This window comes from Quercus lobata, chromosome 8, assembly GCF_001633185.2.
Source record: "Quercus lobata isolate SW786 chromosome 8, ValleyOak3.0 Primary Assembly, whole genome shotgun sequence".
Classification (NCBI taxonomy): domain Eukaryota; kingdom Viridiplantae; phylum Streptophyta; class Magnoliopsida; order Fagales; family Fagaceae; genus Quercus; species Quercus lobata.
Genome location: NC_044911.1, coordinates 28471160 through 28498725, shown reverse-complemented (window position 1 = coordinate 28498725; position 27566 = coordinate 28471160). Strand labels below are relative to the sequence as shown.

At 35.5% G+C, this 27566-nt stretch overlaps 2 protein-coding genes across 2 annotated transcripts; both read right to left on the bottom strand.

The window, feature by feature from the left end:
* On the bottom strand, positions 1–8967 carry LOC115955464 (nuclear pore complex protein NUP133). Its single transcript, XM_031073588.1, has 8 exons — positions 8679–8967; positions 8029–8144; positions 5975–7807; positions 4935–5656; positions 4705–4851; positions 4069–4405; positions 2005–2078; positions 1–761 (listed from the first exon to the last, which is right to left on the bottom strand). Exons 1-8 carry the CDS (start codon positions 8870–8872, stop codon positions 213–215), a joined length of 3972 nt encoding a protein of 1323 aa, XP_030929448.1. The 5' UTR covers positions 8873–8967; the 3' UTR covers positions 1–212.
* Positions 8968–22640: 13673 nt separating this feature from the next.
* LOC115957942 lies at positions 22641–26532 on the bottom strand. Its single transcript, XM_031076293.1, has 4 exons — positions 26345–26532; positions 25968–26051; positions 24079–24271; positions 22641–22960 (listed from the first exon to the last, which is right to left on the bottom strand). Exons 2-4 carry the CDS (start codon positions 26019–26021, stop codon positions 22830–22832), a joined length of 378 nt encoding a protein of 125 aa, XP_030932153.1. The 5' UTR covers positions 26022–26051; positions 26345–26532; the 3' UTR covers positions 22641–22829.
* Positions 26533–27566: the final 1034 nt, after the last annotated feature.

Here is a 27566-nt window from a genome sequence, read left to right as displayed (position 1 = left end):
TAATGCAACGAACTGTCAAGAAAGCATCACATTGAAAACAGAAACATGTATTTTCCTATCGAAGGAAGCAGCTATTCCACTCAGAAGAGTAAAAATACCTGCTTTGTAATAAAAAAAAAAAGTAAGAGAAAAGCAAAACATCAACAAGATTGTTAGTTGTATTAGACCTAACAAAATATTCTGACAATTAACAATTATCGTTCTTAACAATATTATTCCATCGGGGAAGGACCCTCTTCTAGTCTGGTATCATCATGAACACTCCCCAACATGATAGAAGTCAGCATTAGTTTGCCTGCCTCTGGGAAATCCTTATGCTGCATCAGTATTGACTCCACTGAAGAAATTGAATCCCTAAAAACTGGAGGCTCCACATTTTCTAGTCTAAGTGGCAAAACTTCATCAAAGCCCTCTCCAAAAGTTTCTGCATCGAGTCCATAACATCTACTGGAAGCCTGGAAGAGCACAGTTTCCCTCAGATTCTGCAACGTTTCCTCGTCACTCCACCCTTGAGCTGTAGATTCTTGAAAGAGTCCATTCCAATCATCCTGATCGGCAGCATTCTTCCAGCACTCCTCCAAAAGATTTCTGTGGGTCTTACGAAAAGAGGAGCTGGTCCATGCAAACACATCGAAGGCACACAAGGAGAGCTTTGCATTTTGACCTTTGAGGCACAGCTTAATAAGCTCTTCTGGACGGAGGAGACACCTTTCAACACATTGCTTCTCTTCGTCAGGAGGGAGGAGTTTTATTATTTCTTCCTGTATGAGATGAAGGAAAATATATGAACTGACATTGAATGACAAAGTCTAAAAATTGTACAGCAAAGTTTAGTTTAGTTATCATTAATAAGTAGACATGGAGGTTGACAAAGCAGGCCAAAGTTTCTGTAAATGACTTCAGCAAAAAAAGGGGAGAAAACCCTGTCTCAACAGATTTTGATGCCTCTAAAGAGATCTTTTTGGTTGCCCAACTTGTGACTTCATAAGACTACTTTTGGAATTCAAATTTGGAGCTAGTCAAGACAAATAAATTCTTAGAAATGTGGCGCTCTTTCTCTGTCTGTTTGCATCATTTGCCACTCCTTACCCACCCCCGACTTAATTAAAGCCTAGAAGACCAACCAGTGGGTGGGTCTCAGAGTAAGCTTAGAATAGTGGAAAACCCTCTTAGGGATATCATATACTATCATCAAAATGGACTCCATAGTCAATATGAAATTTCAGCACTAGCATAAAATGACTGCAATCAGACTAGTTTTTTTATGTTGTTTGGAAGAAATTTGAGATGTCACTAAACATAGAATTATGTCATTTTATTAAGGAACAAAATGGCTTGAGCAAAGAACTTAAGAACATTGCACAAAGAAAACTGGTACAATATTCCAAGCATGCTCTGATTTGCTCAACTATTCAAGCAAATTTGATAGCAGTTGGAGGTACTTGACGTGAACCATGAGCTTTCCAAAATTAAACAAACTTTGGGTGTCAAAATGGCAGCCTATTAGAAAATTGGCTATAGATAATCAATATGGGGTATAAATTACTGAGTAGAGATTGAAAAAAATAGGAATTAAAAGAGGGAAAAAAAAAAAAAAAAAAAAAAGGACAAATCCTAAGCTTCACCGCCTAGAATCTGCCTCTACCTGACGGTTTCAGCCACCTAAGGCTGTTTAAAATCACAACCAAGCTTTAGAGAAACACCTCTCTCAATCAGAATTTTTATTCAAACTGCACCGTTTCAAACCATTCCTAGAGCGCCTTTCTCATAGGCTTGAAGGATCACATTAATGCACATTGACATCCCATAAAATCCACAAAAATATTAAAGCCAAATTCAAAATTCAAAAGAAGTAAAATCTAGTTAAAATTTCAAAAATGAAATCTGGAAGATAATCTCAAATAATAAATTCTGAAATAATTTTGGTTGTTCTCCTTGTATCAAAAGACCCTTCAAGGCTTCAACTAAAGATTAAACATGATCAGTTAACATTCTACAACAAACCTGCAATTTCAGAATTTTCAAATCAGCCTCAATGCGCTTTAACTTTGTCTCAGAATCAGCATTCTTACCTGGTGCTGAAGCAAAAAAAATATAATCAGAATAAAATTTCAACACATCTTTCATAGGCAGTAGAACAAAAAAAAAATCCCCGATACAAATCATCAACATGCTACTCAGCAAAACAAGAAATTACCATAATATGACCACCAAGACAGGAAAATTTTAAACAAATCAATTGTTGTATTAAAGTGTAGAGTTAATTAAGTTAGTAGTGGATCTTCCTACTGATCTATCCAGAGGCTTTATTTCAGTTGATCAGTTTACCATAATGGCAGCTGTGATCTTTGATGTCTTATGGAAAGCCAGGAATGCTGTAGATTTTTGGTAATGAGCAAATAGACCCAGCTATTTAGCCAAGAAGAGCCCAATTAGCTTATGAGGAACACTCGCAACAAAGGAAGAAGATAGAGATGGGTTTAGGCAGCAAGTGCAGGATATTTGGGAGGGCCCACCAACGCATTGGATTAGGTTGAATGTGGATGTGGCTTGGGATGAAAGAGAAGCTTGTTTGGCAAGAAATTCTAGTGGTGCGGGTTTAAAAGCTTGGACAAAAAATCTCTCAACTCCCTCTGTTGTAGTAGCTGAAATGCTAGTTGTAAGATGGGGCTATGGAGATAGCTTTGGAGGAGAATTTCTTTGAGGTTATAATAGAAGGAGATGCAAAGGATGTCTTTGAAAGCTTGCAAATAGTTGAAGACACTTTGGAGTTGGCCAAGAGACATGTTCAGTTTCAATTCAATTGGGTTAATAGAGAAAGGAACAAAGTTGCGCACTCATTGGCAAGATGGGCATTTTGTGGCAAATCTCATGGTGCTTTGGAGCCATTGGCTTTCCTGGACAGAGTAGTTCGTGCTCTAAAGGAGGACATCTCTCTGTGTTAATCTTTTTCTTTTGTTTTGCTTGTGTTGTTCTCTGTATCTTTATTGTAGGAAAAAAAAAAAATATATATATATATATATATACATTTTTGTATAAATTTTCAGTTTCTCTTCCTGCCTTTTTGGCAGACCAATGGACTACAAACAGAAACCAATTATAGGCTATCAGGATATTAATAACAGCCTTTTTTGTCTTTAATAATCATGTGATGTCTCCTTTGTCTAGAGTTCTGTTTCTCAATCTACAGTCTTCAGAAGCTGCTCACTAAAATATTAATAGTTACATCGCTGCTTTCAAACATTTTTTTAAGATCCATGTAGACTGTGGCTCCAGGGGGTTAAATAAGATGAATATCCTTTTTCTCCATTTTTGGATGGGAATGTTCAAGACTACATATGTGGATTGTATTCAACTACAAAGCAACTAACTATGGAAGTCATCCAAGATGGATGGATTGAAACTTCTCTTACTGGTAAGTGACGCACACACTCAATTGGTTTTGATCTCACAACTTCACACTACACCCACACTTGAGAGGGTAGGAAGTGCCATTTGAATCAAAAATCATTAGCAGAAACTGAATGTTGATTTAAGGAGCTCCTGAGATAAAGTGATATGAATAGTGCTACAGCAGCTTTGAAGCATGACATTCATGAAAATTGGCCTAAAAACAATACTAAAAGCAAGCATGAGACACTGGTGCGTGCAGGAGCAGGTGAGGGAGCAGAAACAAGAATTGCAGTTTAGAAGCAGCTGTCACCTAATACAGAATACCCCAAAAAATTCTGGAGATAAATTGAGTGTATTCCTCAATTGAAAAAAGAGATAGAACAGTACCAACTACATAAGAGAGATAATAATGGATTTCCAGCATTATAGGTTGTCAATAATTAAAACCACAAGCATAAGCAAAAGTGTGGCTAAACTCACTCATAAGCCTCAACTTTGTGGTTTAATGAACATCTCAACTCGACTTTGCAGAATTCAAACAAAGTAGCCCATTTAGAGAGAAAATAGTGGGAGTGAACAACCAAAAAAGAAAGTATGAAATCAAGAAAAAACATGAGCAAACTGAGGTAAGAATATAGGATTTACAATAAAAGAAAACTATAGCTTATATCGTACCTGCCCTTGCAGCTATTTTTGAGAGATTTAAAAAGTGCTTTCTGTCTGCCAATGTTGGTTCTAAATGCATACTTTCACGGTCTGCCCCCACTTCAGTGGCTGAAATAGAGCTCTCATCATGAGAGAGAGCTAGCGTATGAAGAATTTCTGAAGCTGACGAAAATTGATTTAGGAACACTTCATGAAGCCAAAGAAGCTCCTCATGCTGTCTTAAAAAGATAGATAGCTCTTCTGGGAACTCTTCCCCAAGTCTTAAAAGCTTAGAAAACTGTCTCTGCTCATACAGTTGTTTAAAGACAAAGTAACTGAATCCTCCATTAGGTCCCATGCTCTCATGCTGCATACAAAATCATCTAAACAATCTTAAGAAGAAATACAAGCATCAAATAAGACTAGGAAGGACTGGATTGCAGAGGACTTATGTTATTCCATATCAATGACTACATATGTGTATAAGCATGCAGAAGATACAAACTTCAAAATTCACAATTAAGGAATACTTCTGAAGCAGCTTGACTCTAACTTAAAATCATTTGGGCCTCCCATAATTTAAACAGTAATGATGACAATCTGCGGCAAAGCCTGCAATTTAGCACATAAAAGGGCAAATCAAGCATTGGACAACCATATACATACCATAAGATTTCTAAGCAGGACTGAATCATTGAGGTCACAGCATATTCTCCACATAGCTCGGTAGCATTCATGCCGTTTTGCAATGGACAGCAAACGTGAAGAAAGCTTCCGAAGGATTTCTTCCTTTTTCTCGTCTTCATTTAGATCCTGCAAAGATACACATTTTAAGGATGTATACAAAATCAGCAGCAGGAAAATGAGGAACGTCTTGAACAAGATAGAATATTAACCCGATGCCTGCCTTCGACATAATCTAGGACCTGCTTATATAGGGAATCAAGGAGTGTATCCCTCCTATTCCAATACTCATCTAATAGACCTTTGTGTCCTTCACCACGGTCAACCTTGGCTGTGACAGCACCAGCATATGCCTCAAGTAGAACTTCGGTCAGTACTTCCAGATGAGTATATAAATCAGATTTTGCAGACATATCAATTCCAGATGCTTCATTGAATAGCTGAAGCATATAGGAAGCAATGCTCCAAAGCCCATTACGTACTACAGGTTGACAATACCATGGTGTCAAGTGCTCAGGTGGTGGATACCACAAGTGATTATCATTTCTGTAGTGCATGGCCTCATGAATTATAGTAACGCAAGCATTTGAGAGCTCACAAGCTCTGTGGATCTGAATGCCAAGCGGCTGCTCTATACTTATTACATAATCAAGATGTCTGTCTAGGCAATAAAATATGTCTTCAAGATCAGAAACCTTACTGTAGAACACCTCGGCATTATCTCTGTCCATCAGAAGAACAGTATTTCGGCGAGCTCTCTCCCCAACTAATTGAATAAGATCCCAAAGAGCACCTGACATTTGAATTTCTGCACTAGAATGGGAGGAGCCAACTCCAATTGAACGGTTCTGGCTAATCACATTTTGCAGTTCTCTCAGTTGAATCATCCCAGCTAGCTTTTCACCATGTTCCAAGATAATTTGCAAGGAATATCCTGCCAACAATACTACAATTTAGTATTGATATGTTTCAATTCTTTTATTTATTATTTTGTTTTAAATTTAAAATCAACAGCAAGAGTTGAGCCCCAGAAAAACCCCACTCAAAATACCTTAACATCAATGCTGACACAGCTGTGATATATAGTTGCACTAACACTAAGACTAATGAAGTCCACAGTAAGATCAATGAAACATCATCATAAAGTACAAGCTTTCAAGTTTCAACACAGATCATACATACTGTAAAAGGAATTTGAAACTGAAACAGCACACACGTATAGTTGTCATATAAAATAGGAAATAGAGCATACTCTGTCTAGAACACAGCTCCTCATGGCATTTGGATAACGCAAGAAACTGGAGAAATTTTGTATGCTTCTGCTGCTTATCCATGAGTTGGGTAGACACAACAGCCATAGCCAAAATCTCAGCACCTCTGGTTGTTGTCCAGTGTTTAGCTAAGGTGTCTACAATTGATTTGCTCATCCGCGCAAAAACATTTGTTTCCCCATCCCTTTCAAATGCCCCAGAACTTTTTAGCTTTTCCAGCAAGCTATCAACCTGCCCAGATGATAGAAAATCATGGAAAAGATGACTCAACAGAGCTTCTGATTCTTCATCTTGGCCAGTTCGACGTGCAATCCCAGTAAAACCCCCAGCTTGTCTTTCTCCAGCATCCCATGCTTCAGAACTTGCCCTTCTAGGAGCAATATCAGCCGCAAATGTGAGGTTTCTTCTTTCTTCTTGTGTAGATCCTTCATTTGAGCTCCCCTTACGTGACAAGCTTCGTTCAGGTGGTTCAACTCCACCAAGTACAACAGCCTTTTCAGGTATTGCCCATATTCCTGCTTTCTCAGTCAATACAACCCACGCCCCTTCTTCAACATCATCCGAAGAAGGAAGAACTGAAGCATCTAAAACTTTTCCAGCGTCGTAAGGCAGGTCAAATTGATAGAGCTTTGTTGCATTTCGATAATAATGAGATACTGTTGCCGTTCCATCACCTGACATTATGATTGCTGATCCTGAAGGCTTGCCCCCTACCCGAAGTCTCATGGAGAACAAGAAATCCTCATCCTCTACTCTTGCTTTTGGGATTATTACCTGGATAGGAGCTTTTTTCTCTAGAACTCTTTCATGCGTTGGCTCTATACTCATCCCAGATTTATATTGCATGGTGAGAAGAGAATATTGTGTGTAGCTTGAACCACTAGCCCGGTCCTTACAGAAGGTGGCAACCAGAATGGTAATCACTTTTCCGTGATCATCTACCTGCACATCAAGAGGCCATATTCGCTTCTGACCAGCTAGATCCTTCTTAATCCCCAAATCACCATCTGTGCCAATAATTTCATGGGACCAGAGCTTTGAAATGTGTATTTCAGGATTCAGATTAACACTGAAACAGTGTATCTCATGATCAGTCAACAGATAAAACTGTCTATTAGATTCCTCAGGAGAAACATGTGAAAAACGCCAAGTTAGTGACCTTGGATACCCCTTGCTCTCTATAAGTTGACCACTATCACCCCCTTGAAAGGATAAGTTCAGTATATCGTCATATACTTTCTTACGGTGAATGCCAGTGGGACTGCAGTAAAACTGCCAAAGCTCACCATTTGAACCACATGCAAAGGCAACACAGATGTGCTGGGAATTAGGGACTGCAGAAGCAATCAAAGAGTTCAGTGTACTTGATCCAGCCAAACTACTTCCAAGCCTAATAGGTTGTTTGTGCCTGTTTGGGGTGGCCTTTCCATCAACAAGTGAAGAAGTCACTTCTAATTCATCAGAAGATGCAAAACTGGTAATAGGATCAGTTCTCCCTTCAGAATAGATGTCAGGCCAGTATATAATCACTCGAGTTTTTTGGTTACACAAAACAATACCAGCAGAGTTGCAATGTTTAACAACTTTCTTTGTTCTCCTAGATGTGCTATCCCAATTGACAACACAAAGCAACCAACTGTTCCGGTCATTACTGCCAATGTTTCCATTTTCTGATACATCTGAAGGAAGTTCAAGAACAATGCATTTTATTGAAGCTGCAGGTGATAAGTAACTCCAAATGAAGAGTCTATTTCCACAGATAATCCAAGCAAGAGATGTTCCCTTTTCCATTCCACCAGATATACATGCATCATCTGCCAGAGAAATATCAAGATTTTAGAAATTTACACTCTCAAAGCATAATTGGTCTTTCTTAAAATTTAAAAAAAAAAAAAAAAAAAAACCAGGAATTCTCCTCCGGAGAAGGAAGAAAACCTTTGAATTATCAAACCCTATTATTTACCACTCATCCTCACAGGAATATAGCATTAAGGAATCTCCTAATAGTTTAATTTCATTGGTCAGTTAAACTAACCAGGAACACGCTGTTGCAGCCAACTGGCCTGTTCATCGCGAACCACTTGAGGGAACTCTCCAACATATACAGGCTTGATAGCATCTGCATTATCACTTCTGTTCACTGCTGGAATTCTAGGCAAAATTAAATTTATTCATTTCATTAGTAAACAGAAATCTAAACAATACATGACCCCTTACTTAGCCTCAACCATAAACAACACATAACAATAACCACCAAAAACAAAACAAAAAATTAATAGATGCCTACATCATAAACTACAAAACCCATTAGCTCTCCTAAATGCCTCTCTTTGTCAACAGAGAAGAAAATCCACCTTCCAAGTTTTACATACATACATATATATATATATATATAGTCAGGATCAAGTTACACACGACGTAACTTAAAGTAATGTTATTGGATTAAAATTTTCAAAATCCCACCATTAGATCGATATGTGCTTAACATGCATGCCAATTAGATGCTAGTTTTTGGCGTGGGCAACGTTGGAACCCTATGTCTCTTATTGGAGTACAAAAGAGTTTAGCAATAGAGATAACTAGTACCCACGTATAAATGAAATCAACCATAGATTCCTTAAACTAAAATTGAAAACAAGGAAACCATTTTCCTAGAATAAAGGAAGTAGTAGTAGTTGAGGGAACCTGGCGAAGACGGAAAGGCGAGGAGCCCAAGGAGCAGGGGTGCCGGTGGAGGGGCGATCCGGAACGGAATTGTCAATAAGGGGTCGGCGGTGAGGAGTGATCGGAGATTCGATTTTAGGGAGCAGACTCTTCTGCACTACATTTCGCTCTCTTTTCGAGCTCAAATTGCCTCTCTTTGTTCCCGGAGAGAACATTTGAGAGTGAGAGGGAGAGAAAGAGAGAGGGGTTTAGGGTTTATGGATTTTTGAAATTTTGAAATTTGAGAGAGTGATAGAGTGGTAAAAAAATAAAGTCATTTTAGTGAGAAGAGACCAGAAAATGTAGTGTGGTCCGCCTCCGCCAACGCCAAGCCAAGGATTATGTCTGTCTTAAGACGTTTATTAAAAATTAATTATGTTGAATGGAATTGTATTCCGTTTATTTAATTAAAAAAAAATGTAAAATGCAATTTTAGTACATTTAATTATTTGGGAAAATCACATTTTACTTATTTTACCCTTACCCCTAAACTACGAGAATGTACGCTTAACCCTCTTCAATTATTATCCTAAACTATGAGAATACACGGCAAAATTTGCTAAATAGCATATTTTTAGAAAAATATTAGATAAATAGCACGTGGCTGAAAGTATTTAGTAAGTTGGACTGTTTTTGAAACTTGATTTTCAACCTAAAATCGAGTTTTGAAAACTCGATTTACTCTTGGATTCATCTGACGTGGATAAATAATAACATAAAGGAACTTGAGTTTGCTAAACTCGGGTTCCTCTAATATATATATATATATTAGAGGAACCCGAGTCTAGCAAACTCGAGTTCCTTGCAGGTAATTTTTTTTTTAAATGGAACTCGAGTTTACTACACTCGAGTTCCATGTATTTTTTTTTATTTTTTTTTAAATCCATGTCAGATGAATCCAAGAGTAAATCGAGTGTGGGAAACTCGATTTTGGGTTGGAACTCAAATTTGACAAACTTAAGTTCCAAAAACAGTCTAACTAACTAAATAAGTTCAAACGTTTGCTAGTCACTAGATTTTTTTCCTAAAAAATGTACTATTTACCAAATTTTGCCAAGAATACACGCTTACCCTCCTCAATTATTACCCATATAACACGATAACACCAGCAGACTCTCTCTCTCTCTCTCTCTCTCTCTCTCTCTCTCTCTCTCTCACAAATTACATAGTTACAAAGCTCTCTCTTCGATCTTCACTCTCCCTCCTCTTTGGTCTCAAAACAATCCGGCATGGAAATGATCTCTCTCTCCTCTGTAGGATCCTTCATTCTCTCTCTCTACTAGGCAAGATGAAATTCTCTCTTTCTCAATTGAGTTCAATCGTTTTTTTTTTTTTTTTTGGCACTAAGCCAATTGGGTTGGTGGTGGGTGTGGGTGTGGGTTTTGATTTGGGTTTGGGTGTGGTAGGGGAAAATGGTGGTGGGTGGTTGTGGTATTGTTGTGCCTATATGGGTTTGGATTCGGATCAGTTTGTGGGGGTGATGGAGGTGGGACTGTGGTGGTATGGGTTTTGATTTGGGTTTAGATTTGGTGATGGTCGTGTGGTTTTTGTACCCATTTGCATTCGGTGGTCACATGGTGGTAAAAGATTTGCAGAAGCAATATAAAACAAAATTTATATTTTTCAGTTAAAGATTGTTGTACAACACAACCATAGATTCTAAATATAACAAAATTGCGTACCTGTCTTAGCAACCTAAGCGTGTTGCCTCCCAATGTATTCACTTTTCTCTCTCTGTTTCTTTTTGGGTTTTTAGAAGACTACAATATCACTTAGTAGTTCTGATGACCAACAACTGATATGATATTTTTAAAATCTTATTTTTATTTAAGACTTCTAAAACCCAAGAGAGAGATTGGACATGAGATTCTTAGGAATCCTAATCTTCAACTATAGGATTAATCAATAACTTTTTCAATGTTATTGACTTATCTTGAAACTCTTTCAAAATTATTCCTTAATTTTCTCAACCATATCAAGAAAATATTTGAAACTTTATAGATTGCAATAATGTCCATCAACACCTTGCAATTGACCCCCAAAGATTAAAGAATTACAAATGAGGTTCCATTACTTACAATTTTATATCTATGTCCTTCTAGCACGCTATATTCCCACAAGCCACTAGGACTAGATTAATATCATTGTCATGTCCCTAGCTTATGTAACCCTTAATTTCTTGATTTCATAATTTCTATTGGACTCCAAAATATTTTTGAAAAACTCTTTAAATATATATATAAAAAAATTATATATATGAAAAACATTTTTCAAAAATGTCACTAGCCGTTTTTGTTTTGAGTCTGACTTCAATATGAAAATCAACTAAATATACTATCTTCTTTATAAACTAGTGGATTCATTGTTGAGCATTTACATATTTTACTCGTTACACATATAACCACAAACCTCTCATGTTTGAGAACAATATAAAAATTGTGATAAAACAATCTTCTAATTAACAGTGATCACTCCATAAGGTGTTCTTGATCAGATCCGATTCTGTGTATGTGCTTGTTATATTACACCCACTTGTCTGCTTAAAGTCACTACCTTAATGATGGAGTAAATCATTCTATCATATAGCGGCACAACAAATGTAGGCTTTAGTGGTGATATTCAATTAATATCCACAACCTAGAATAATTTAATAATCTATGAAAAATCATTACTCCATGCCTTTGGTTCCTTAACCATTAACATGATTTTTCTACAAAGGCGACATCACATGCCACATTTAAACAATGAAATACACCTGTAAAAATTATGTATGTGAAAATAAAATTTTATTATCAAATAAAAATGCATAATATTGTTTTTGAGGGCTCATAATTCTAACAGGTGGCTATGGATTTGGTTGTGGTGGGGATATGGAGGTGATGGTGTCCGGTGGGGGTTGTGGCTGCCCATGGGTGTGATTGTTTCTCTCTATCCCTTTGTGTGTGGTTATGGCATGGCTGTGGTGCTGTAGGTTTACATATGGTGGTGGACCTGGTGGTGATGGGGGTGGGTTTGGATCAGTTGTGGTGGTGAATCTAGTGACAAAGGTGGATGTAGAAGGATTTGGTTTTGGTTTTACCATTGGTGTGTGTGTTGTGTGGTTGTTGTGCTGAATTTTTAATTGAAAAATATAAAGTGAAAAAAAGCAAAAACTATAACAGAAAATAATGCTAAACATGAAATGGGTTGGGTTGAGGAAATGAATACAGGATTTGAGAAACCAAAAATAAGTTCAAAAAACGAATAAGTAAATAAAGCAAAGGACATGCTTAACACATTGAAACAATTACACACCACATATGTAAAAATAATTTCACCAAATACATGCCAGACAACAATCACAAAAATAAAAACACCAAATACTTTGGGACTTTTACAAACATAATAAGCCAAAGTTTACTAAAATTCATTGGAACATTCTTTTTCAACGGCCAATATTTGGTACACAGAAGGTTAAAGAGAGTGTGACTGTGTGAAAGCTATGGGTTTTACCATACTTGATAGAGCATGCATTTGTTATGCAGATTGAAACTGCAATCTAAAGCCACAAATTTTATTTATATGTGAACTAAAAAACATGGCTGATGTATTGAACTTGTGATCCAAAGTTACAAAAGGATTTGATTGAACTAAAAAAAATTTGATCTATGTTAGAATAACATGCCTCGAATAGAAATTCTTGACACTGTTTTGTTGTTGTTGGATAAATCATCTTTACAGCAATAATGTAACAATATAATCTTTGTCAGTAGGTTCCAGTTAGCTCAACTGGTAAACTCTCTAATGGTTGAATTAGAGATCTAGGATTCAATCCTCGTCTGCACAAAAAACTAATTGGTGTCTTGGTCTGCTAATAAAGAGCTATCATCAGCAGCGAACGTCATAAATTAAAACTCACTCAAAAAAAAAAAAAAACTTTGCCAATCACACATTATGAGAAGCCTCTAAAAGTTGATGAGGGAGAGATAGAGAGAGTTGTGCAAACTGATTCATATATTGGGGAAAAAACACACAAATGAAGAGGGGTGAGAACTAATTAGAGTTAATGTATTGTAATGGGTAGGGCAACAACTAATTAGATAAAGAAGAAAAAAAAAAAAAAAACCTCACTTTTCATAGGTAATTTGAAAAGGTAATAGAAGGGAAAAACAAAAGTGCAAAACTACATAGTTTTGAGAATTCTAAGAGCATCCCCATCAGTATGTGCAAAAATTTTTCCCATTTTGCACATCTAAAACCTACTTTTTCTATTTTACACTCTTATTTTTACAAAACACCCACATCAGTTTGTCTATTATATACATTTATTCAAATAAAATATTCATTTCTTTAACACTGTCATCTACCTCACAAACCCAACTCAACCCACACAGCCACCATCTCCCTCACAGATACCAAAATCTACACAAGCCGATCACACTAGAATCCCAAAGAAAACCAGTAAAAAAAAAGAAACAAACCCAGTAAAAAAAAACCAAAAAACCAGCTCCACAATCACCGATACCACCAACCCACACCCACAATCACTATCATGGCAGCCTTAAGCTCAACCAAAAAAGGATCAAAACCCACGAGATTCTAGGATTTCTTCTTCTTCTTCTACTACTATTACTCCTTATAATACGACGTCTTCTAAGTCTTCGTCTTCATCTACGTGGTGGTCTAATTTCTGCTCCTCAGCGCTCAGAACAAAGCCTTAGGTTTCTTCATCAGAGAACTTCGTTCGTGTTGTAGACGACGGACTCAGATTGCTTGACCTTGTTCTCATTGGCGGCAGTGGTGATCAGCGGAAGCTAGATGAAGAAAGATTGATGAGATGAGAGAAAGAGAGAGCTATGTGCCTGAGAGAGTCTCTGATGAAATGAGAAAAAGAGAGGGAGGTGAGAGTCAGGTACAAAGAGGAGAGAGAAAAATTTATTAAGATATTATATGCACATGTTACAGTAATCGTGCATATATGCACGATTACTGTTAATTTGCAAGACCGTTGTGTATATTTAGACATTTTTACAAAGACTGATGTGGGTGTTTTTTGGGTTAAAATGTGCAAAATTGAGCACTTTTTGTATTTTGCACATTTTTGCAACCACTGATGTGGTCGCTTTAATGATGATGCTCATTTGAATGGATATATTTAAGTAATAAATTATAAACTTGACTTATGTTGAGGGATGGACCCCACCCAAGGGGAGAGGACCAGGGGCCAGAATATTTATTAGTTATATCTTTTCATTTTTGCAATTGGCCTCCTATTTCAAAACCTTAAACCCCTATCTTCTCCAATTAGTCTAACTAGCAACTACTCAACTCAAAAACTTAACAAAAAGAAAACTTAAAAATATATATAAATCCTAGCCAGCCCAATATTAAGAAACAATATTATTTTGTGTTTTTTTTTCTTTGTTGGTAGATGATTGCATCTTAATGATTTTGTGTATTTGTTTTGGTTTATAGTTTTTTTTTTTTTTTTAATAGAGTTTCACAACATATGGTGAATGTTTCTAATGATTGTGCTCTTTATCATCGACCAAGACGCCATTTGATTTTTGGTATAGACGAGAATTAAACCTCAAATCTCTTATGGTTGATAGTTTGTTAATACTATATGGATGCCTATTTAGAGTTTTCTTTTTGCTTATACTCCCCCCCCCCCCCCCCCGAGAGCTTAAAATTCAAGGTTCATCCTTGCATATGTTTGATATATATTGTATGGGTCAAAAACCAAAGACCCTGATTGATGGGTGGGGCTTTTGTTTGAAGTAATTAATTTGTAAGAGATGGATGTTTGGACCAACAGTTGAGTTAAAACAATAATTCAACATGACAAAGGAAGAAACAATGACACAAGTCCAACTTATAGAAGATGAGATCAATTCTTGATTGTTTTATCTTCCTCAGAAAATCTGAAGAGTGTTTGTTCTAGGATGGGAATACAAGACTCAACTATATTCAGTGTTACAGAGTCTCTCTCTCTCTCTTGGATCCAATCCCTTTTCATGGGGGGTTTTTCTCTATTTATAGCTCTAATGCTTCAATCTTTGTCATCCACCTATAGAGTGGATGATCTTTCAAACAAGATATTTGCCATATCTTTCTTCTCACCTCCTTTTGAGGTTGTGCTAAGCAGGTAACAGGCTGTTGAGATACTGTTCAAGGGTCATTCAATCATTAATGCGGGGGTGGTGGCATTGTCAGGAAGCTTCTCCCAACTTTTGTTCAGATGAGCTACTATTGCTTCCCTCGACCAACACCCTTGGTATGGCCTATCATTTCTCTATCCCCCTCGGTTCACTTCTTTCCTTGAAGTAACATCTTCTTCGAACTAACTCTTTTCTCGAACTATTTAAACCTGGGTACTCCATATGAACGTTTAGTTAGGCCTTCCTAGATTTCTATCTAGGCCCAATATCCCTTAACTCACCTTGGCCCACACATAAATAATTGTAAATTATGTGCTCTTTTTTCTTTTCTTTTTCGATAGAATTTCAATATATGACGTTTGCTTCTATGATTTTGCTCTTTATCATCAAATCAAGACACCAATAGGTTTTTGGTGTAAGCGAAAATTAAACTCTAAATCTCTTATTCATCCATTAGAGATTTTACTAATTAAACTAACTGGAATCCACCGTAAATTATGTGTTCTAAATGTGAATAGTCACACAAATATTACTACATAATTATTAACGTGTTCAATTCCATTAAAGTGACAGGTTTTTCAAAAGGAATTTAAAAAAGAATAGTACCATTAATATTTGTAACTACCATTAATTTGGAATTTAGAATTAAATGTATTGACACATGTCATGTGTGTTATGTTATGGATAAATTGCTACTTGTCATGTGGCACCATTGTCCATGTTATTCTAAATAGATAGAGGATTGTGCCACTTGTCATCATTGTGTGCATCCATCAATTGTGGGATCCAACTTTTATAATTAATTATAGATAGATAGATTGAATGACACAAGTAATTTTTAGGCACTTTTGCATTTTGTATGAATAGGACAACATTGAAACAAAGTCAAAATTAAGGATTGAATTGACACAATTGATGTTAAAAAGGACCAAAGTGAAATTGACCTAACGATAATATAATTAATTTTAAAATCATTATAAAAATTTGGTGATCCATGAGAAGGATTAGGAAAATCTTATTCATTATAACGTTGCAAACCCTTTGAGAAAACAAGATAAAAAAAAAAATAGAAGCTCAAACAGTACAAATCCTGTAACAAATGAAAAGCCTAATTTTGTCGTTCTATTAGTATAAAAGTATAACTGTGATAAATTCTTAATTGATTGAGATTGCATCAAAGTGTGAAGATTTTGAAAATAATTCAAATTTGCAGAGTTTTATACTTATAAGAGCATCCATATTGGTGGGCTAAATAGCTATATTGCTATTTTTAGCACCACCAATACTTAAAAAGCATGCTGCAGTGGTGGTGCTATATCTAAAAATTTTTAGTTTCTTGCTACAATGCACAACCATAAACAGCTATGCATAGCTATGCACTGTAGCAAGAAGCTAAAAAAAAAAAAATTATTAAACTTCTCTCTCTTCTCTCATTAAAAAAATGTTTTCTCTTTTTCTTTCTTCCTCTCTCTCTGGCTTCTCTCCTTTCTTCTTTTTTTCCTTCTCATTTTTTTTTTCTTTCTAGCGCCTCCCTCATCTCTTCTCTGCTTCGCCGACCCATCTCGTCGACCCACATCTCGCTGACCCACAGACCCATCTCCCTAAACTCATCTCGCCAACCCACAGACCCATTCCGCTGAGACCCCATCTCCCCAGACCCATTTCGCCGAGACCCCATCTCCCCCAGCCCCATTGCCAATCTGTTACCAAAACCCCATCGCCACCAAGTTTGTGCTGGATTTGTGTTTGTGTGCTGAGTTTGTGCTGGGTTTCTGCCAAGTTTGTGCTAGGTTTGTGTGCCGAGGTGGTGCCTGAAGATAGTGATGAAGACAGTGAAGAATAGGGAAAAAATAATAAATAAATATATTGTTTAATGTAATAGATATATTAATTTATTGTATTGAAAGCTAAAATAAAACCATTGATGTTGAATGTTTTGTAAAGTGAGAGAGTAAAATAGATAAAATAACATTTTGTGGTACTTAATAGCTAAAAAAAATAGCTCCATCAATGTAGATACTCTAATAGTCTCGTTATGTGCATTTTATTGAGGGAGAAACAATAAATTCATTATTTTGCAAAAAAGAATTATTCTCCAATAACAATAACAATAATGATGTAGTTCATCAAAAAATAACAATAATAATGTAATAATTATGGGAGCAAAGGGATATTTATTGGGTTAACAATAACTTTGATGGGAGGAAGTGGTTCATGGACCTTTCTAACTAGTCAAGCCTGACCTAATCTTCGGGCCTGGCATTGCACATCGGTTTAGGTCTGGCCCAGCCGCCCAGGCCTATCTCAGACTGCCCACTGTTTTGTAAATCAAATAGCATCTATTAATGTTTCTAATAAAAGGCATTCACGTTCAAATGCCTACTTTAACACTTAATTATAAAATAAATAAACAAAAGAAATCCTAAGAGCGTTCTCATTAAGAATGGTAAAAACTTTAACATTTAGCATATCAAAAAGTTACTTTATTCATTTTAATATCTCACTTTACAATATACTTAATATCAAAGGTTCTATTATTTTACCATTTTATTTAAATATATATTTTTTTATTCTTTCTTTATATTTTCTTTATTCTTTCTTTATGTTTTTAAATAACTACCATCCATACCTGTTTTCAGTACCCAACAACTATCATTAAACAAATCTTTTTTTTTTTTTTTGTAACTAGAGTGCAAAATTAATAGGATTTACAATTCTTGATGGAGTATGTTTTTTACAAACTTGATGTTAAAATTTAGCATTTATAACATTTACAATTCTTAATGAGAATGCTCTAAGAACATTCTCATCAAAGCTTCTAAACAATTTAGCATTTACTATCTCAAAAACCAACTTTATAACATATAACACATCACTTTACAATATCCCTTACATTAAAACTTTTATTTTTTTTAACACTTCATTTAAATATTCTTTCTTTATTATTCTTTATTCATTTTTTATTCTCTCTCTCTCATTTGTCTCTCTCTTTCTCAACCCAACTATTCTCAGCACCGAGGGCCACCACATCCACTCACCTATACCACAACCACCACATCCACCCACCATCGCCGCCACCAGCCAGATCCACCACAACCACAAAAAAAAAAAAAAAAAAAAAACCTCCACATCCACCCACCACACCCACCATATCCATATCCACCCATCATCACCGCCACCAGCCAACAGCCTCCAGCTAGATCCACCACAACCACAATCAACAGTAGAAAAAAAAAATCAAAATCAAAATCACTCAGACCGCCGGTGACCTAGGAACACAATCCATCGCCACCAGCTAGACCCACCAGCAATCGGACTGTTGGTGACCCAAGAACACGACCCACGACCGTTGGTGACCCAAAATCAAAACCACGACCTAGTAACACCACACTGTGACCCAGGAACAGCATCGTGACCATCGGACCATCAAACCACATTAGACCCATGACCATCGGACCACCATCGTTGGACCAAAACCATTGCCGGACCACAACCATCAAGAGAGAGAAGTGAGAGAGGAAAGAGAAGAGAGAAGTGAGAATAAAAAAGTTTTTATTTTTTATTTAAATCTAGCTACAGTGAGCTGTTATTAATAACAACTCACTGTAGTTGAATGTTAAAATCCTTAGCATTTAGCATCTTTGATGTATGTATGTTTTTATGATTTGAAGTGTTAAAAATACAAAAAAAGATAGTATTTATCATTTTTAACACCTTTGATGAGAATGCTCTAACCATATTAAACAAAAGAAACTTGTAATGAAGTGACTAAAGATACCAGATTATTGCATGATTTTCTTGGATTTTGAGTCTTGCTGTTTTGTTATACGCCAAACAAGTGATGTGCCAAACGAGATTTTCCTTAGGTTCAGGTCTTACTGTTTTAGTATGTGCCAAACAATCTATAGGCTTAATTGGCATTATCAACTAACTTGTGCATGTCTCACATCGTTTGATTTACATATTTTAAATTCAGGTTTCCTTATTTATTTTTTTTTTTTTAATGATGGTTTTTATGAGTAACTATTATAATAATTAAAATTGCATTTAATGGTTTGGATGATTAGTCCATTAAATTGATAAAATCTATTGATATCGAATAAGGTACCTTGATTCGAATTTTATCTATACTAAAAGTCACTAAGTACATATTTTCTTCTTTTTAATGAAAAAATCAATAAATATCTTAGTTCGATGATTAAAAAAAAAAAAAAAACAATTAACATAGAGTGGACCCATTTTATTAAGGCATAAAAACAAATTTCTCTCTCCCTAGCTCCAAGAGGTCTTGGAAAGTAAAAGCTATCAACTCGTGTTCATTCGTAAGATTCTAACCTCTCTCATCTGAATTATTAAGATCATCATAAGAGATTTTGCTCCTCTTTTTTTTTTTTTTTTTTTAACGACACTTTATACCCCTCAAGATGGATGCATCTATGGATGAACTTTGGAAACGCTTTTGCATTTTTGACCCAAAAAAAAGGGGGCGATGGCAGTCAAATCACACGAAGTGACTCCCTCTAAATCTCGATTCAGTATTTTGTTCAAATTGCAGACCAACAAGGATTTTAACAAAGAAGCATTCAAATCCGCCATTCACCAACTTTAGTATTGTTCTCATGGTGTAGTCATCAAAGCCGTTGATATTAATTTCTTTTTGGCTATCTATAATAAAGAGGAGAACTTGAGGGAAATCTGGATAAAAGTCCCTAGACTTTTAACAAAAGACTTATTCTGATGAAACGTTTTAGTGGAGATCTCAGCCTTAGTAATGTCAAATTCTAATATTCTCCATTTTGGATTTGGGTTTTCAATATTCCCATTAAAAGCATGAACAAGGACGTGGGAACTCACATAGCCAATGGATTGGTCAAACTTATTACAATTGATGCTTCCAAAAGTGGTCTCACTTGGGGTCCTTTTCTTTGCATCAAGGTGAATATTGACATCACAAAGCCTCTCATGAGATGTAAAATGGTTCATATTGATGAATTAGATGAAGGTTGGGTATTTTTCAAACATGAGAGATTGCTTATTTTGTTATCGATGTGGGGCGTTTGGTCAATATGATTGTGAATGCCCCCAACTTAAGTTAAGCTGTTTTTTGACAGATGATGATGATTTGATCCATAGCTCCAAAAGATGTACAGAGGAAAGATTCAAACTATTTTCCTTCCGATCCACAACATGAAGAAGATAAAGTACAATTGTCAAAAGAGGAAGAAGAAGAATCAACTCAACATCGACACTCTCAAGTGGTGTTTCACACGATGGAAGAAACTAGTGTAAATTCTGGGTGGGAAAAGGAATCAATTTCTCTAATTCCAAATTGAATCCAATTTCTAAGAGGGATGATATTTCACCCAATCTGGGAAAAAAACTGGTAGCTTTACCAAGGGAAAAAATCTTGGGTGAGACAGGCGCATGCACCCGTCTCACAAGATACCTTCTCTTCCCAAGGAAGAGGATACCGTACCGTACCGGTACGTGCACGGTACTGAAACTCTAATGTTTTGTATCGGTTTAAATACCGGCCGTGTACCAAGCGTACTGGCCGATTTCGGGTGTTTCGGCCAGTACCAAGTGTACCAGCCTATTAAAAAAAAAGCTTTTTTTTTTTTAGTTTTGTAATTGGTAACTTATTTGTATTATTTATTTTCTTAGTATGCAATGAACAATTAAGGTTTCTGTTTTTTTTTTTTTTAGTTGATGCTAAATTCTAAAACCATGAATAGTTTGTTCTGAATTAAGGTAATGTTTTATGGTAAATTTTTATTTTTATTATATATATATATATTTATAAATATAAAAAAATAGCGGTAAATCCAAAATGAGACACCGGTATTGACTGGTACCAAAATATATCGTTTCACTAGTAAAGTCTCCAATACAAGGTTGATTCCCTTGAGCTTTACCCCTTTTTCAAATTCTAACGGTATTTTCCAAGATGGCAACCATGAAGTACCTATTCAACCTGATCCTCTTCCAATAATTCTTTCGGATAAGCCACCCTCTCGTCCTGATAAGGTAATCTCAAATTCTAATCTCACTACTACAATGTTGGGAATTTTGATTCAATCCAACATCTATCCTCAATAGACGTTTGTCTAAATCATGATAACTTGAGTTTGAATTCTCCCCAAGATAGACGTGCCCCTATTGAGATAAATGATGAAGTTAAACAATTTTCAAATAATGGGAATCTGTTTTTTTTGAAACAGTGGTGGATGTAGATATGGAGGTAATTTCGGGCGATCTGGTTGAGGTTTCGAGCCCCACCAAACCATCTTCTAGGACTTGGAAACGTATGTTATGTAAATCTACAAACCCCTCTCCAAATACAAATAGTTCTCATAACATCACCCATTTATTAAACAAACAGCCACTAAAGCTTCTGAAACTATTTCTTCACTTGCTGGAAACTCTCATCGCAAGAGACAAGCAATTGAGATTGGCAAGCAATCATTATCTTCTTCCTTTCGGGTTGGTACTCAACCCCCTTTTCCTCCATGAAAATACATAACCTAAACTACCATCGGCTTCAGACAGAATTTGCTCTTTAGAAGTTGCTTGGATTCTTGAGGATATTATTAAGCTTTATTTGTGAGAGTTTTGTTTATATATTCTTTGTTAGTGCCCCTTTATGATGTAATTGTGTTGCTCTAGATTCTGCTAGCATTGCAAAAAAGAATGAAGTGGCCATTGTTTAGTTAGAAAAATGCTCATCTTTTCTCTTTCTCATTATACAATATAATTCTGAATAAATAAAGTCTACCATCATTTTTACTCAAAAAAAAAAAAAAAAAAGAGTGGACCCCCTGGGATATCTAATATATCGTGTATAGATGATAATATTAATAATAATAATAAGAGAGACTGGTAAATACGTGGACTCAAGCGGGTTTATCAACTAGCTTGTATAATCAGATCAACTTCTCAACTACTAGGACCAATTCTAGATAATTATAGGACTCAATTATTCGTTTGCAATATTGGAATCTGAATTAGTACATAAATATTGGCCGACCAAAGTGCAAACAAAAAAGGATCCATCTGTAGGAATGATATATCTCTCTCTCTGTGACAAGCAACCGTTGTCTCATGTCCAACTACTAAAATAATCACAACGCTATTTACTGTATCGAACTAACCTTTTGCAAGTGATAAATACGCAGCTACCTTACTAAAGCTAATGACGCATCTTTTCAATACTAGAAATTTAGAACCAAATCTCACCCCTACCAGTAATAATGAATGCATTTTCCACTACACATATTAATAGGTAAGATTTGTGATCTGTGTCTCGCTTCTCTCATTTACCACTCTGGTTCTTTTCTCTCCTCCTTTTCCCTTTTCTTGCTCACATCAATGTCCATTTCTTTCAAGACATGACAAAAGGTTCTCTCCCATGATAACAAAGGGGGAGAAATAATAATAATAAGGGATTGGTTAAGGACGTACATTAATCATCGATTTTGGGAAACTTTTTATGGAAAATTGAAAAAGCTGTTAATCATAATAATGAAGTAATAGAAACTATGACTTCAGATATAAATTACTTAAGGAAAAGAATGTGTAACCAACTGACTGATATGTCCAGGATCCACAGCCAACTCTAAAAAATTTGGGACTACAGTTCAGTTTGTGTTTTTGTTATCCTAAGCCCGTTATCATACATAGTTTCTTATACTGAAAACATGGTAGTACTAGTCACAGAGTAGGGGAGTTATCTTGATTACTCAAAACATGCTCTTTGTTTTGTTTTCCACAGATTAGGATAGAATATGAACTATAAAAACCAACAGAAATTAAAACATTAAAGGGCTTGTATGTAAAATATAGTTCTCCAAAAGAGAACAAACAGCAACCTTTGCCAGATTCAATACCAAAAAAAAAGGTTCTTTCCTACTTTCTGTTTCTGTTCTCTAAACAAAAAGAAATTTAAAAAAAAAAAAAAATTAAAAAAATACATACATATAAAGCAGATCTTGCATCACGGTTCCAGCTTCAAGGAAACAACTCGCGACTGTCTGTTACGTTTTGCCACCTTGACAAAGAGTACTGAGAGACAAGATGGAGCCCACCACGGCCGGCGGACCTTTTGTTCCCCTTTCAGGCAAGCCACTGGAGATGTAATAGGTTTCAGTATATACAGCTAAGTATCCAGTCCAGAAGTAAATAACAAATATCTTCCTAAAAAATACAGAGACTTTATCTAGAGAACCGTGCATCAATTTCATTATTTAAGAGAGAGTATTCCATACACACACAAACAAAAGATGAAGGAGGCACTCATTTCATTATTCAAAAGAATAAAAAAGATACTACACATCAGTTTCTCAATTAAAGCTCAAGTTGTTATGACAGAAAAATGGAATAACATGAAAATTTTAGTAGTGCAGCTGACTGGAAATGCAATATCATGATTAACATTTGTGCTTATCAGTAAAATGACCTAGATATTTGAGAAGAAGGAAACAGTCACAGCCAACCTATTCCTCAAGAGAAAACACATCTCATAAATATAAACAACCCATGTTCCTTCATGTTTTTAGAAAGATTAGAATTTTCCTCCTATAAACATTAACAATGAAAGTACAAAATTACTCAACAGCCTTCAATTTACAAATACAAAATACAGCATTAGTGAAGCACTGAGATTTTTCCTTTAGATCTTCAACAATAAAATATGACACCTATGGTCTTTGGACCAAATGGCTTTCCCACTTTCTCCCCATGTTTCTTTTGGCCAATAAAAAAGGGTGGGAGAGTGAGGCCAGAGATTCAATCCCAAAAGGTATGCCAATTGTACTTTTATAAGAAAACAACCACTAAAAACAAGGAACATTCAAGGTTACGAAATACTCAGGTAAGGGAATGGAGTGCCATCCTCCATTGAAGTTACATTGTTAACGTTCCAAAGCACACCCTCATATGAAGCATACTTCAACAATGCCAAGATTTTATAAGTTCACAACTGAGGCATTCTGAAGTTGTCATGAGAAAAAAGTGATCACAAAAGCTTCTTCCAGAAGAGACTACAGACATAATCAGAATTCTCTAACCATAAAACTTCTTAGAAGTAGCATGACTAAACAAATTTTCTCATGCTAAACTAACTTCTCAGTGACAGTCATCAGATACAAAAATTTGTTGTACACACGCATTAATCCCTGCACCTACACACACACACACGAGAGAGAGAGAGAGAGAGAGAGAGAGAGAGAGAGAGAGAGAGAGACCTTTAATTCGCCTGAGCTCCTTGCATAGAGTGATGAAGTCTCCCCATTTCATGTGGCATCGTCTTATAAACCGAAGAATCTGCTCAGTAGTGAACATGGACATGCCTTCCAGGTATTCTCCATTGACACCATTTTCTTTAAAAATCTGGCGATAACTACCAAGGTTTATCTCTTCCAACCACAAACCAACATCCTGGCAAAATAGAAAAAAAGTTGTGGAGGAGCCATGCCAATAAGCCACATATCCCTATCTTTAGGTTTTTATTTTTATTTTTTGAAAGTCACATACACATTATCAAGACTTGAAAATAGCAAAAACATAAGCTTATGTTCCTTAGTTCACTTCTATTAGCACAGTGTTCAGGTCAATTTTAGGCTACATACAAACAAAAATAATTAACAAAACCAAAGCACATTTCCTTCAGTCACCATTAAAAAATTGCTTTCCACATGCATTTCTTTGAAGCTTTAGCGTATCTCACTAGTTTGTTAACAAAAAAATGCATGGTTTTGGAACCCTTTCATTGTTCTTAATCCACATCACATAAAACTAGTTTTCATGGTGAATGAACAACTACCAACTAACGCAAATTTTCTTTTCTCTGTTCTTTTTATTATTATTATTTTTTGGATAAATAACTTTCATTCTACTAGGAAAAAAAAAAAATTTGTTTCCTTTATCACCATAATTATTTCATCTTAGTTCTGGTTGCCTAATATGTCTTAACAGGCAATCTCTTTTAGTTTCTATTGTGTTATGATGCTGCAATCTCTAGCAACTTTTAATCAAAATATAAAATTTATTAAAGCATTATTCTTCTGCACAGGATGTATAGAACAGAATAGCACAGGATACACAGAAAGAAACAAAGAGATGAAATCTTTAGCAACTGTGCTGAACACCTAGCCAGATCTCGGCCACATAGCATTCAATTTTCAAACAAAGAACTCCAAAGTAGAAGCATCCATGTAGCACATGCTAGGTCTCAGATACATGCAATGGTAATATGGAGTAGGTGCTCCAAGACAATTAGAAGCATTCATGTATAACATGCTAGGTCTCACATATGTGCAATGGTGATACAGAATTTGGGTAGTTACACTGTAACTTTCAAAATAATGTTGTACGAGTACAATCAAGACCCCATATTGCTCAGGCATTTAACCAATAATTGCAACACTCAACAGTATCACTTTAGAATTCTAATTGGATAGACTTGAATATATGAAGAAAAAAACTCTTTTCAAATGTGCTTATTAGGGTCCTCAACCTCAAATGCGTCATTTCATACCAATCCACATCATTGGTAAAGCAAATATGACATCCATAACAAGACAACAAAGTTAAAAGTTCTATATCCTACATAAACACAAGTCCTTTCAAATTACAAATGCATTGAATAGAAACCGGACCCCAAATTCCTTGCTCGAATGTTAGGAAAGACCGTTAATTAAACAAAATCAACATAATCTCTAGTTACCGTTATTAGAGCCAATAAGTCAGGTTTTACAACATCAAAATAATCGAAACAAAAACTTTCCAGTCCAAACTTCCACGATTCAACATAACCACCAAAATGAATCACTAAATACTATCAAATTCAACTAATACCCAGATTTAAATTCAACCCAAAATCACAATCAAATTTAAAGAGAAAACAAACTATAAAAAAACCCAAAATTTAGAAAAATCAATTATCGCACATACTAAAACAATCAGATAACAGAACCAATTTACCAACCACAATCAAACCTCCCAAACAAGCAATTCTAGTATATCAGCATAGAAACCCAAATCAAATATAAATAAATAAATAATTAAACAAGATCTAACCGCAGAAACAGGACCCAAACAACTAGAATCAGATAGAGAGAGAGAAATACAGTACCTCAACAGTCCAAATAAAGAAATCAAGAGGCTCAGGTTGGTGTTCTTTGCTCATCTCCCAAATCAATCCCCCACAAAAAAGTACCTAAACCATTTGCAACCAAACAGAGTCTTTAAGACCTCAAAATTCCAATGAATTTCAACTCAAACACAAAAATATCAAAGGAAGAAGCTTTTTTTACAACATGGGTTCCAGAGAAAAGGAAATCAAAGAAAAATTGAAAATTGGTAACAACCAGAACAGGTGTGGGACTGAGAGGCAGTGATAAGATCCCTATTACTCTGTTTAATATGATTCTTTCTCGGGAAACAAACAAAGGGGTAAGAAAAATTAAAAAAATAGAAAAACTGTTAAGAGAGGAAAGTGAAAGTGCTTACCGTTAGAGAAGGGTGAGTTTGTGGAAAATGATATGTATGGTATGGTCGTAGAATAAAGTTTCTACATTTGAGGAGGGCTGACCACTGAGCCTACACTGACTGAGGTGAGAGAGAGAGAGAGATAAGAGAATGCGTGTGGGTCAAATAGTTTGGTTTTGGCCACTCTTGTGTGTCTCGACTCTACTCTCTACTATTTATTTTATTTTATGGGGATTGATGGATATTGCTCTCTCTCTCTCTCTCTCTCTGGCCTTTCAGGCTTCAGCTCAGAATTACATGCATGCTTTGGCGTTACTTGTCTCTCCTCAAGCTCACTCAAGGATTTTTTTTCCTTGTTTATATACTATTTCCTTCTCTAATTATGTAATCAATAGACAATGGTCTTATTAAATACTTCCCCTATCTTACTTTTTTTTTTTTTTTTTTGAAAATCAAACTTTTTAACGGAACATTATTTATTATCTTGGTCAACGGGGGCTTGGCTGAGTGGGTAAGGTTCGAGCACTTCATGCAACACACCTAGGTTTGAGTCCCACTACCCGCAGGAGTCCGTTGGTGGGCATCTTTAGCGGGGTTAAAACCCCGTACAGGCAATAACCATAAATTCGGTTTGTCTGGCGCCTTGCCCGAGGGTGTAATATAACCATAAATCCCTCCATTTTTATTTACAAAAAAAAATCATTTATTATCTTGTCTATTTTTTAAAAATGTATAAATTTCCAAAACTACCATTAAAAAAATTTATCAAAAAATTGAATTAGTAAATTAATAGGGGTATAATAGGAGTATTAGTAAATTAATAATTTTTATTTTTAAAAACAGGACAATATTTTGGGATATCTCAAAATGGAATGGAAGACAAAAAAAGTGGGACGGAGGGAGTAGTAAAAAAAATAAATGGTCCTATATATAATAACCTTTGAATTTTTTTTTTTTAAAAAAAAAACCCCTATAAACAATGTCAAAGAGGTATATTTCAAAAGCAAATATATATATATATATAGATTTATTGGCTTAAACCCTCAAATTCAATATGATTATATTAAATAGTGTTTTTCTTGATATTTGTGTACAACATTAAATGTGAGTCCAAATTAATTAGATGAACACGTGACAAATTTTTATTGGTAAAGTATAAGGTGGAGTAGGAAAAATGGGACAGAAGATTTGGACTCATTAAATGTACCTTAGTTTTTTCTCAAAAATATTTACCTTACTTATT

Coding starts and splice junctions, on each gene's coding strand:
- LOC115955464 (XM_031073588.1), bottom strand. CDS start 8,872: ATGTTCTCTCCGGGAACAAAGAGAGGCAATTTGAGCTCGAAAAGAGAG. Junction 4,406..4,704: donor TCCTGCTTAGAAATCTTATG/GTATGTATATGG, acceptor TTTTGTATGCAG/CATGAGAGCATGGGACCTAA. Junction 2,079..4,068: donor AAAAATAGCTGCAAGGGCAG/GTACGATATAAG, acceptor TTTTTGCTTCAG/CACCAGGTAAGAATGCTGAT.
- LOC115957942 (XM_031076293.1), bottom strand. CDS start 26,021: ATGAGCAAAGAACACCAACCTGAGCCTCTTGATTTCTTTATTTGGACT. Junction 24,272..25,967: donor TCTTTATTTGGACTGTTGAG/GTACTGTATTTC, acceptor CTATTTTGCCAG/GATGTTGGTTTGTGGTTGGA. Junction 22,961..24,078: donor GGAGCTCAGGCGAATTAAAG/GTCTCTCTCTCT, acceptor TTACATCTCCAG/TGGCTTGCCTGAAAGGGGAA.